Source organism: Mastomys coucha, unplaced genomic scaffold (assembly GCF_008632895.1).
Source record: "Mastomys coucha isolate ucsf_1 unplaced genomic scaffold, UCSF_Mcou_1 pScaffold23, whole genome shotgun sequence".
Lineage (NCBI taxonomy): Eukaryota > Metazoa > Chordata > Mammalia > Rodentia > Muridae > Mastomys > Mastomys coucha.
In genome coordinates, this window is record NW_022196906.1 from 61,871,905 (window position 1) to 61,883,624 (window position 11,720).

At 46.1% G+C, this 11,720-nt stretch overlaps 1 protein-coding gene and 1 long non-coding RNA gene across 7 annotated transcripts in view; one reads left to right on the forward strand and one right to left on the reverse strand.

Annotated features, from left to right (window-relative positions):
- Tln2 (talin 2) overlaps positions 1 to 11,720 on the reverse strand; it is a 413,098-nt gene that overhangs the window by 100,302 nt on the left and 301,076 nt on the right. For all 4 annotated transcript variants that reach the window (XM_031343921.1, XM_031343919.1, XM_031343920.1 and 1 more), the window contains 4 exons: positions 7,118 to 7,326; positions 5,934 to 6,053; positions 3,907 to 4,104; positions 2,801 to 2,940 (listed from right to left, as the gene is read on the reverse strand). In XM_031343921.1, coding sequence (XP_031199781.1) covers positions 2,801 to 2,940; positions 3,907 to 4,104; positions 5,934 to 6,053; positions 7,118 to 7,326 — 667 coding nt within the window. The remainder of the gene's footprint in view (positions 1 to 2,800; positions 2,941 to 3,906; positions 4,105 to 5,933; positions 6,054 to 7,117; positions 7,327 to 11,720) is intronic.
- LOC116072451 overlaps positions 10,237 to 11,720 on the forward strand; it is a 30,141-nt gene continuing 28,657 nt past the window's right edge. For 2 of the 3 annotated variants that reach the window (XR_004111458.1, XR_004111456.1), the window contains exons 1-2: positions 10,237 to 10,626; positions 11,519 to 11,671. This is a non-coding gene — a long non-coding RNA (uncharacterized LOC116072451). The remainder of the gene's footprint in view (positions 10,627 to 11,518; positions 11,672 to 11,720) is intronic. The other variant, XR_004111455.1, reaches the window with a different exon arrangement.

The following is an 11,720-nucleotide window of genomic DNA, read 5'->3' on the forward strand; positions in this document are numbered from 1 at the left end:
GGGAGGGAGGGCGGCGAGGAGGCGTAGGCATGATGTCCTTCCGCACATTCCATACACCAGTACTTCCATGTAAGATGTTCTGAGTGCCTCCTGGGCTTTGAAGTGCCCCACCCCCCCAGCTCTGCTTCACTATCAGGCTGAAAGCTGGGTCATAGGATGAGTTTTTTCATCTGGGCTCCAGTTCTCAGTGTCACCACCAGGGGGCCTGTGGATAGCTGGAGCCATAATTCTTTTCTGGTCTGTGTGGCCTTCTATAGCTGGCTTTTAAAAAGCCAATTTATATTCTCCCCTTCTTCCCAGAATTTAAGAGAGTGAACAGTTCATTAAAGCTGGAAACTACAATTTGGAAATGATGCAAAAAATGAAGGTAATAAAAAACATTGGAGTTCAGACACCTGGAAACATCAGTTGTCTTCCCCAAAGACTCTTGGCAGGGAATAAAAAGAAAAAAGGAAAAAGCATCCTTTCAAGGAATGGGGACCAAACAGAACAGACACCCACCCTGTCCCCATCCCCACTGTCAAGGGAGGGCATCTGTTTACCAGAGCAATCACAAGTGAAATACAGGCTGGTGAGAGGATAATTTTGCCATCACCTATGGCTCTGGCTAGTGTTTGCCACCAAATGTACCTGTTGCTTCAATGGTTCATATTGATTGCCACCTTGACAGGATCTTAGATTCACCTGGGAGACTGAGGACTGCGCATGCCTTTGAGGAAGTTTCTAGATTGGGTTAACAGAGGAGAGAAGGCCCACCCTAGGTATGGGTAACACCATTTATAGGATGGGCTTCTGGGCACCAGCAGTCATTGATTGGCTTTCTGAGAGTAGAGGAAATGTGATCCGCCGCCTCACAGTCCTGCCGTCATGACTATGCTTCGATGACAGACTGTATCCTCAAGCTGTGAGCCAAACGAAATTCTTGTTTCCTTAGGTTGGTCTTGTTGGATATACAGTCACAGCAGAAAGACAGCAGCTAAATGATCAAACCAAGGACATGCAAAAGAACTGTCTAAGCCTCCATGAAAAAGACAGACAAAGATTTAAAAAATTTACTAAAGTCAAGAAAGGAAGAGAGACAGAATGCCAATATTAGGACCATGAAGGCTAAGAACCGTTGAAGGCAGCTGGCACTCATGCCTCACTTCATAGGCAGCAAAGCTTGGGCAGGTTGAGCCATCTGAACACCTGATAAAGCAGGTAAACAAAGTGCTTTCAATTCATTTTTAAGCTCAGACAGCTTAAAGATAAGGAACAACAACAGAAACAGACAAAACAAAAACAAAACAAATTAAATAAAAATCAAATGCAAGCTAAGTGTGCACCTTTGATCCTAACAGTGGGAAGGCAGAGGCAAGCAGATCTCTGGGAGTTCTAGGCCAGGGTAGTCTACATAGGGAGTTCCTGGCCATCCATAGCTACATAGAGAGACCCTGTCTCAAAATAAGTAGATAAAAAACAAATCAAAATGAATAAAAATGCAGGCAGAACTGAAACTTATCACCAATGTGCACATGTTGAAAAGTCTCCCCTTAGTCTATGTTCCTCCAGTCACCTCTCAATTAATGACCTGCTGCCCCCAGCAGTGTTATACATAATGTGACACAAAATAACGCTGAGGATGTATACAACACCAGGGAATCACAACGTAGCTTTTGCTGGAAGTGTGGGGAAATGAATGTGAGTCTGCTTGTGTAGATGACCCAGGGCCATCATTGGAGCCCAGTGCCCTGCAAACTAACAATCAACCCTACCTATGGGGTCTCACGTGCCACTGTGGTGGCTATGGAGCAGAAACCATATTAGATCCCTGAAGTGAGTGCAATCAGAGGGAAGCGTGCAAAAAGCACTCCAAGCTTGGCTTCGTGTTTTAATTCACTTCAAAACTAATGTGCACCCACCGTCACCTCATTGGCCCTAAAGCGTCACTCCTTCTGCAAGTGATGGATGGATATGTAAAATTCAGTACAACACTGATGCCAGCATATAGTATATGTCCAGTGTCTACAAAATCACTTGAGCACTGCTTGTAGATATTTCCCAATGTCTATTTCAGTGAGCATGTGCTTCTTGCAAAATCTGAACAACATAAATCTGCTTTAAACAACCTATTTAAGAGACCGGAGAAATGGCACAGTGGTTCAAAGGCTTACGGAGCAAGCATGAGGACCAGTATTCAGATTCTTAGAACCTAAGTAAAGTGCCAAGTGAATGTGGTGGCTCAACTGTAATTCTGGCCTTGGCAGATGGAGACGGAGGTTGGGGGGTAGAGGTGGGGTGGGGTTCTTCAAAGCAAGCTGGCTAGTCCTATTAGCAAACTCTGGCTTTGACTTAGAGACCCTGCCTCAATAAACAAGATAGAAGATTGATAGAGTGTGTTCAAGGATGATTCCCAACATCAACTTCAGATCTTCATATGTCAATATACACCTAAATGCACATACATGTGTGTACAAATACACACGTGCGCACGCACACACACCCACACCCACACCATATTATATTCAAACATGAAAATGGAAAAAAAATCTGCTTAAATCATCATGTTTACAAGTCAGTGCAGCCTACCTAAGAACTAAAGAGTTCATCTGGAAAGATGGAAGACATTCTTACTGGACCAAAGACACAAGAATGAGTTAATTTTACAAAATGCCAGAATTCCCATCAATCTACTCTACCTCTGACAACAAGGCCCGCAGGAAGTCTTTGTTCTGTGAGAACCTGGTAGGATGCTAGGCACAGCCTTCAATACAACACAATCGCTTACACATCCACAAGGCATACCTTGTCCTGCTCTTACCTTGCAGCTGCAGCCAGAAGATTCTTGGCGTTGGGAGCTCCAGGATCCACAGAGAGAGACTTGGCGGCTAACAGGAGCTTGCTGGATGCCATAGAGATATTCTTCAGGTTCCCTATCACTTGCATCTGGTCTTCTTTCGTCTGTAGAGTCAAAAGGAAAAACTGAGCCAGTTGGGACTGACCAGTTTCCCAAGAAGCCTTTAGGGAGCTAGGAGCAACTCCCCAGGTGGAGGCAGAGACTACATCAGGGTGGTCAGTCTGCAGATGTGTGACTAGTGTCCACTCGTCCTCAAACAGATGCTCAGAGATGCATGAGGCAGAGAAAGAAATGCATATCCAAGTGGGTCAGCCAGGAGTCCTGCTTTCTTGTTATACGGGAGCGTTACGGGGCTGGGAGGAGGAGAACAACTGAGCCGCAACAGTACACAGACCCGACAGTGATTCGAGCATCTTGCTCAACAATGCTGGAGTTGTCAAGCATCTTGTACGTCCCAGCCTGGCACAAAGGACAGGCTCTGTGTAGATATTCAGAGCTGGAGAAAGACATACTTCTCACCCAGCTTGCTGACTGACAAATTATCCTTTTGTAGAAAATGTAACAAAAATAAATAAAAACAAAAAAAACAAACAAAAAACCCCCCACCACACTACCAAAAAAACTAGACCTGCAATCTGATGCCAGACCAGTCATGTTCCCTAGCTATAAACAAGTAGCTCATCTCTCTACCTGAATGAGATCATTTTTAATCATTTGGAAGTCCTAGATGTAGTTCATTCAAGTTGAGTTCACTAAACCACAAATACACATGCACGTGTGTGTTCGTGCTCATGTATTAACCCACCTCATTTCTGATAAAAATTCTCCCCATCCCCAACCTCCCCCAGCCCGGTAAAGGCGCTAGGCTTTAGTGGTGGACTGTGGGAAAGAGTCACCATCACTACTGGGCATACCAAGCCCGTGAGGTCACAGAATTTCCAAGGCAGTCACGGAAGGTGCTGCAGGTTGTTTACAGGATCCTGTTCCTCATCCACCCAGCTACCCTCAGCTGGACGGTCTACCTCAACAGGGAGGCTCAGATGAGCAGCACGGACCACCTTCCCACCCACCTGGGCCTGGCCAGCCATCTCAATGCCAGCATCCAGGAACTCGTCAAAGTCATCACTGAACTTTCCAGAAGCGGCTGCCAGCTCCCCACTCTGGCCCCTTGTGGCATGGACGACTTCCCCAGCAGACTGGTTCAGATCAGCAGCAGCCTGGTTCAGCTCACTCTGGGCTTCCTGGAAAGGCTTTGTGCTCGGAGGTAGCTACGAAGACAAAAAGGGCACATGCCATGGGAAGTTTTACCTTGCGTAAGGGGCGGCAAGGGGGGTACTGTGGAAGGGACAGTGACTGCCCAGTGCTGTGCTTCCCAGTCACTCAGCTAGCAGATGGCAGGTCCAAAAGAAACAAATGCCATCTAGCCATGCTGGCTTCCAGGCTCTCAGAATAACAAGCACCCTTGGTTCTTCTTAGCTCTTTTTACCTCACCCCTTACCCTAAACTCTCCCCATACCATATAACCCTGCCACTTCAGCCATGTGTTCTCCAGGTTTGTTTTCTCTCTCTGTCTCTCTCTCCCTCCCTCCCTCCTTCCTTTCCTCTCTGTGTCCTTTGCCCTCATTTTCCTCTCTCCATTCCCACGCCCCTCCTCTCATAGCCAGATCGAATCTGCTGGCCATGTTCATGTACTACTTTCTCTCCCTGTTCTGGACTCTTTAAATGCCTGTTTGTAATTTCCCTCATATCTACAATAAAAGCCTTCCCCCCTCAACTATACCTTGGAGTGGTCATGTTATCAGTTCATATAAATGGCTCTGCACAGTGTGAGCCTGTGCCTCCCACAGTGTGAGCTGGGCCTCCCACATACCTCCATTCTTCCATCCATCCATCCACCCACCCACCCATCCATCCATCCATCTACCCATCTATCCACCCATCCATCCACCCACCCACCCACCCATCCATCCATCCATCCATCCATCCATCCATCCATCCATCCATCCATCCACCCACCCACTCTGTGGGCACCAGAGAGCTACCTGTGGCGAGAACAGCTATTCTCAAGTCACTGACACTCAGGGAGATGGCAGGGCCAGGATTCATACCCAAGTAACTCAGCTCTGGGATCCAGTCTCCACCCTATTTTGTGTCTCTCATGATGGAAACTCTCAGTTTAAGCTTTTTAGAACTAGGAGGTCAATGATAGCCAACTTCAAATCACATTCTTCTTAACATATGACCATCATTTATTTTATTAGTGGTCCTTGTAAGTAATTTTTAACCCCCCCCCACACCCAGTACAGTATCATTTGTAGAATTAAAGTCATCAAAGTTGCAGATTTTACTAAGCACCTACATATACTACTGGACATTTGTAACCAGAAGCAGAGAGATGAGTGCTAGGGGACAGGAAAGGGCCCCAAAACAAAAGCCTTTAAGATTCCAGCTTTTTTAGTCTTGAACACATGTCCCTCTGTCCTTGAACTGCCTGGCACCATCTGTCATGCCCCAAGAAAGCTAGATAACCAAAGCCTCTTTTCTGTCCCACACAGATGACTCAAGAGCAAACATGTACTCAAAAGAAGTCAGAGTTCAAAGCTCCACCTTGGGGGCCAGGGAGATAGTTCAGTTGATAAAGAAATTCCCTTACAAGCATGAAGACTGGAGTTCGATTCCCCCAAAACCAATATAAAAAACTGGGTGTAGTGGTACACACATGTAACTCTGGTGATGGTAAGACGGGAAGCTCACTGAGCAACCAGCTTCACCTACCTGATCAAGATACAGGCCACTGAGAGATCCTGCCTCAAAGGAAACTTGGGACATTTGAAGCTGCCCTCTGGCCTCCAGAGGTTTGTGTGCGCACATATGCATGCATGTACTTGCACATACACGTGCACCCATACCAGCATGAACTCCTCCCTGACAAGTCCTCACTCAGGAACTTTGTTAACCAGAAAGGAAAGAGAAAATGGTAGAAAACCAAGACTCCTAAGGGAAAGGCTAGATTCCCAGAGACTCCAAGGAAGGAAAGTCATACTCTCTCCTTGGGGGGAAAAGACAGCAGGTACTCCCTCCAAGACAAGGATCTCACCGAATCTACAAGTAGCTTCTTGCTGGACTCCCCGATGCTCTTCAAGGCGACATCCACATCCTTCTGTCCAGGGAGGCAATTCACGCAGTTATTCAGTGAGTGAGACACAGCTTTGGCCACCTGCATACACAAACACAGAGGGAGGGAAACACCTTAAGAAAGCTACTTCTGGTGCAAATGCCTTTGCATACTCAAGAGCAGAGAGAATATGCAGAGCTGACACCAATGTGGGAATTATTCACTGGCATCCACCCAACCCTGTTAACTAAATTGAATTAGGCCAGGCCTCTGGTCTCTGCTACCTGGTGCTGGGTTACTACATGCTGTACATGACATCTGCTCCCCAGGGCCAGGAGCCACAGCTCTGGAACCCAAACACAGAATTCTCCAACATGAGGCCTGGTCCTAGATCACAGGCATCTTCTGCAGGTCTCAGATGAGGTCCCCAAGGTTGACTTTGGAACAGAGCTAAACTGTAATTGATTCTTCTCAGTGAACCCCTGGTGCTGACACACCTCAAGACCCCACTTTCACAACAGGCAAAGAGGTTGCTCCAGTACCTCCTGCTGACCTGAAGATGTCCTCAATGCTACCTTGCCCTCATATGCCTTCAGAATACTGACACAGCTCCCTGCTTGCAAGCCCTGGTCATCTCAGTTGAGAGGGAAGCTGGGGTAAGGGGTTGGCAGTAACGGTCTATTTAATCTAAAACATCTTCACAGTCCTATGTCAAGAACATTCCCTGGATTGTCCCTAGCCAGTTGGTCCCATTGGTCAGTTGAAGAATCATCTGGAGAGATTAGGGGAGCCTTTTCAGAATGTTTGGATAACTGGACCTGTATTATTTCTCCCTCACCATGCAGACTGGGAAGAGGAGTTTACTGAAGTAGACACAAACCCTGAGCAAGCATGCTCTGTCTAGAGTCCCAAGGCAGTCAGAGTTCAAAGCCCGCATGTCATTTGTTGACTATGAATTAAGTAGATGCCGAATTAGTATGGGAAATACAAGGAAAGACAAAACATTGAGTACCAAGTATGATCAGTCTTGTTACCACACACACTTTAGATGGATCTGAAAATAACTTCTGAGTCCTGGGCATTCCTGCCAGGAAAACATGTCCACAAAGCAGGTAGTTGACCTGTATGCAACCCCAGGGACCATGGTTCCCAGTTCCCAGGCTCACCTGGGCTAATCTCTGCTGACTTTCTGTATCTCCAGGTGCAATTAAGGCCTGCTTGGCTTCCTGGATGAGCATGGCCGAGCCCTCCATCACATCCCGAGCAGAGTCTAACATGGCATGAGCAGCCTCAGGATCATTTGTGGATGCAGCCACTCCCCGGGCGGCCTGGGCCAATGTTTTCAGAGCCTGGGCTGTTTCTCTAGCTGCCACACCTGGGGAGAAAAGTCTGTTAGAGTTTCTGCTGGATTCCATCACAAGTTACATTCTTTTCTTGGCAATAAAACTGGGGTCCAGCCGGGCGGTGGTGGTGCACGCCTTTAATCCCAGCACTTGGGAGGCAGAGGCAGGTGGATTTCTGAGTTCGAGGCCAGCCTGGTCTACAGAGTGAGTTCCAGGACAGCCAGGGCTATACAGAGAAACCCTGTCTTGAAAAAAAAAAAAAGAAAAAAAAAAAAACAGTATTACTTCATCAGAATAAACACAATCTGAGGCCCTCAGTCCTTAGCACTCTAAAGACAAGGTGGAGACTGGAGGAATTTTCTCCTAGGAACCAAGGAACCTGATCTTCTTCCCTGGAGCTTCTCTCAAGAAATGGTATCCCATAAGGCCTAGCAACAACAGTGTCCCAACCACAAGATACTTCTTAGGCAGTACTAGAGCTGGACCTGAGGTTCCTAGCTTCCTGCCACATACTCTTGGGGACAGTGAAGTGTGAGGGCCTTTTGTTGGAACATAGATGCTGTGCATAGAAATTACTACTTTCAGTCTGGAGTACGGCTTTCTAGAGAGTCATCACAAACACAGCCAGCAGTCTCCCATCAGGCTCCACAATGAGAAAAGCCCCAGATAACCCCGATACAGCCATCCTTGCAGCCACAGACTCACTAATCTCTGAATAGTCTGTGTGTCACAGCTGGGATGAAGTGCTGCAATCTAGCCACACAGACCACAACACTGCCAGTCTGATTGTCAGGCAGCCTGTGGAAAGGCTGGACGGTAGAGTCAGCATTTCTTTCTTTGTGTGTGTGATATATGTGATGTGAGCTGTGTGTGTGAGATGTCTGTGTGTTGTGTGTGATACGTGTGTGTGTGTGTGTGTGTGATGTATGTGTTACGAGTGTGGTTTGATATATGCGTGATGTTATGTTTGTGTGTGATGGTGTATGTGTGAGATGAGTGTATGTTTATGTGTATGTATGTGTGTGTGATGGTATGTGTGTATGTGATGGTGTGTGTGTATGTGATGGTGTGTGTTTGTGTGTGTCTGTGCACAGGCATTAGAGAAGCCCAGAAGAGAAAACACAAAAATAGATAAAGCTAAGGCTTAGAGGAAAAACATTTTGTTTCATCTTTTGGCTCCAGGTTGAAGGATGTCATCGCTCAGAAGAATTCCAGATGTGGTGAGGCCTTCATCCTACTATCCTCCCTGCCAAGTGTCTGCGTGTCTAGACTGCTGTCTCTCTCACAGGCCTCAGCTTCCCACACGCCTCAGGAGTGGCTGAAAATCTACCACTGACTATCGAAGGTTCTACTAGGCTGTGATTTTCCAGATATCACCTATTGCCTTCTCATTTACTATCTGGACTGCTAAATCCACTTCTATTCAAATTCTGTAAGAATTAAGACAACACAACATTCATGAAATGCATGAGAAAATATTTGTTTATGTAAAGCTACCGAGTGGGAAATGCTTTATAGATTAAGATGATATAAAATGTTGAAATTACATTTACTTATTTTGTGTGAGAGTGTAGGTGTACGTATAGGTGTGTGCCTATGTGTGTGGGTAGGCGTGTCATCCTGACATGCATGTATGTGGAGGGCAGAGAGCAACTTGTGGGAGTCAGTTTCCTTCTTCCCCCATGTGGGTCACCAGGTTTGGCAGCGCGCATCTTTACCTGCTGAACCCTTATGATGATTTTGAAAGCCAAGCTCTAAAGCCCTAAACCTCTCCTGCCCATGGATCTTCTGGGGGAGGGTTCTGTTTGGAGGAACCAGGTCCAGACAGGGAAAGTTCTATCATCGAAAGGATGAAACAAAGCCACCAGGAGGCTGGAGCTATCTAAGGCCCAATATGACTACATTTACAGCCATGTTTTCAATGGGAATCACCACAGGGTCATGTGACCCAAGTCAGCAATGTCCTTCCCTCCCCTTCACTGCCCCCATGATGTTGCTTTTATGGTCAAGTGTGCATTAAAATTTGTAACCCCCTAGGGGCAAACTGTAAAGCACACATCTGTTCTAATAATTGCAATCCTTGGAGAGCACAGATTGCTTTCATATCTGAATCTTCAATTGTACTCCGCAGCAGAGTCTCAGGACAAGAAGAGGTAGCAACCATAGCAGCATACTTTGTAACTGTTGTTTTCAAGAGAGGGGCCCATGAGCTAGCCTTGAGCTGATGCCTTGAGCTAGCCGTCTCCAGGCTTATGCTACCACACCCAGCTCTCAGAATGTTTGTAATTTCCAGAATGCACACGCAAAGTGTGTTAAGCCATTGCTAGACCACAATACCAGGGCTCCAAGATGAATTTAGGAATGATGTAAATCGTTAATTTGTTTTGAAGTACTTGTAAAAAATTGTATGTAGGTGTGTTTAAATGGTTTAGAAGTGTATTTAGACTATTTTGCTTGCCAAATAAAGACACACTTGCATTCAGGTACAGCTTCCTGGGAGTTAACGTGTAGTCCCCTGAACATTTTACAGGCCTCAAGCATCGGGGGAGGGGAGCCTAGATTCAGAGATTTTGTCTAGCCCTGTTCTCTCTTTCCTTGCTTCCTACACACCCTTCAATTGTGCTAAAATCGCCTATAACCAAGAGAGTAAGGCCCTCCTTCTTCTTGAAGCCAATGGAGGCATCTTCACTGCCTTATATGACTCTCTGGGCAGTAACTCTGTTTCCAGAAACATGCTCTCCCTTGGCTTCCCTTCTCTACCCATGGGTGTGGTCCCCATTTCTATCCTTCATCTTTCACTAGTTAACTCTTTTCACTCAACCATTCACCCCAGGCAAACTTTCCCACAGTCAAGGTTTTAATCAATTACCAGGACCCAAGTAATAATTACAAAACCTGTACTTCCATCCAAGCCTCCTCTCCCGAGGGCTAGAGAGCAAGCTGCTGATCACATCTCTATGCATACATCCACCAGTCCATTTGTGCTTAGAACCAATCTTGTGATCTCACCCTAGCAACTCACAGAACTCTTCATTCAGCTGTCAGCGCTAAGAATTCTCCATGTTTTCTTCCTCATCTCCATCCCTGGCAACATTCTAACCAATCAGGGTCAGGCCTGCTTCTTTAATCTATCTCCTTGTTTACACTACCCCTCTACTCTAGATCTTGAGTGTCCACCAAAGGTCCATGTGTCCCCAAGGCGATTCGATTAGCATTAAGTCACAGTGCCTAATGGGAGGGCTTCAAGACCCTGGGCAAACACTCTTGAGGGCAGTTACGGGATATTCCATCCCTGCCTTCCTTCTCATCCTATTTTGCTTCCTGGCCATGAGGTATGTGGCTTTGTTTTAGTATATACTCCTGACATCATATGCTACACCACCATATACTCAAATAATTAAGAATTAGAGCTACCATGAGCCAAAATGAACCCTTTCTCCATAGAAGTTATTTTGCTATAGTGACATAAAGCTGACTAATTATCACAGATGATTAGTACCTCATCTAGAGGAATTATCGCCTGGGTGCGGGTTTCTCTGCTCTCAATTGTTTCTCTCCAGTCTATTCCACACAGAGGAGGAAGGGTCACACACAGGACACTGTAATCGGTCTCTACAGCTAAAACCTCCCAATAGCTTCATATGGCTTTTGGTGAAACTCCCAGCTGCTCATGTTGTCTATGAGGCCCCTTGTATCTGTGCCTTGGCTCAGCTTTCCAGCTGTGTCTCCTCTTCTTGCATTTTATTAGAACCTTCTCAGTTCCTTGAGTCAGGCTTCTCTCTGACCTCTGAGACCCCCTGCCACACAGCGCCCATTTTAACACCACCTTCACAATGTCTTCCAGAACTGGATGGCTTGCTAGCTAGGCTGTTTTTCAAGGGCCAAGGAGGCTGCCTGCCATCCTGCATGTTGGCAGTACCAGATGATGTAACTCCTAGCGCTCTAGGGCAGTCTGGCTCCCTCCTCGAAACACACAATTTTACCATGTACAAAATCTGCCAAACTTCTGGTATCATGTAGGAGTTTCTGAAGTGTAAACTCCTTCTAGTTTGTAAGAATTCATACCCACATTTTCCTTTCTCCCAGAGCCCCTCAAAATGTCCTAAGTGGTCTTCAACACCCTGGTCTCCTCTGAAAAACTTCCCTTATTCTCTGATTAGGACAGGATTACATATTCTTATTACTATGTTATACTTACTTCAATTTCCTGTTTTGTTCTTTTAGTTTTTAAGTAACAAGAATGTGCATTTTTGATATGGCTTGGAGGAATGACAAATTAACTCATGCAAACCCTTAAACAGAGAAACTACTGGAAAACATATGGCTGAAATCAGCTGGGTGAAAGGAAGGCAACATGGTAGGGAGGACCAAGAACTGGTAAGAATGAAAAGCAAAGCAGAGAGAGAGAGAGAGAGAGAGAGAGAGA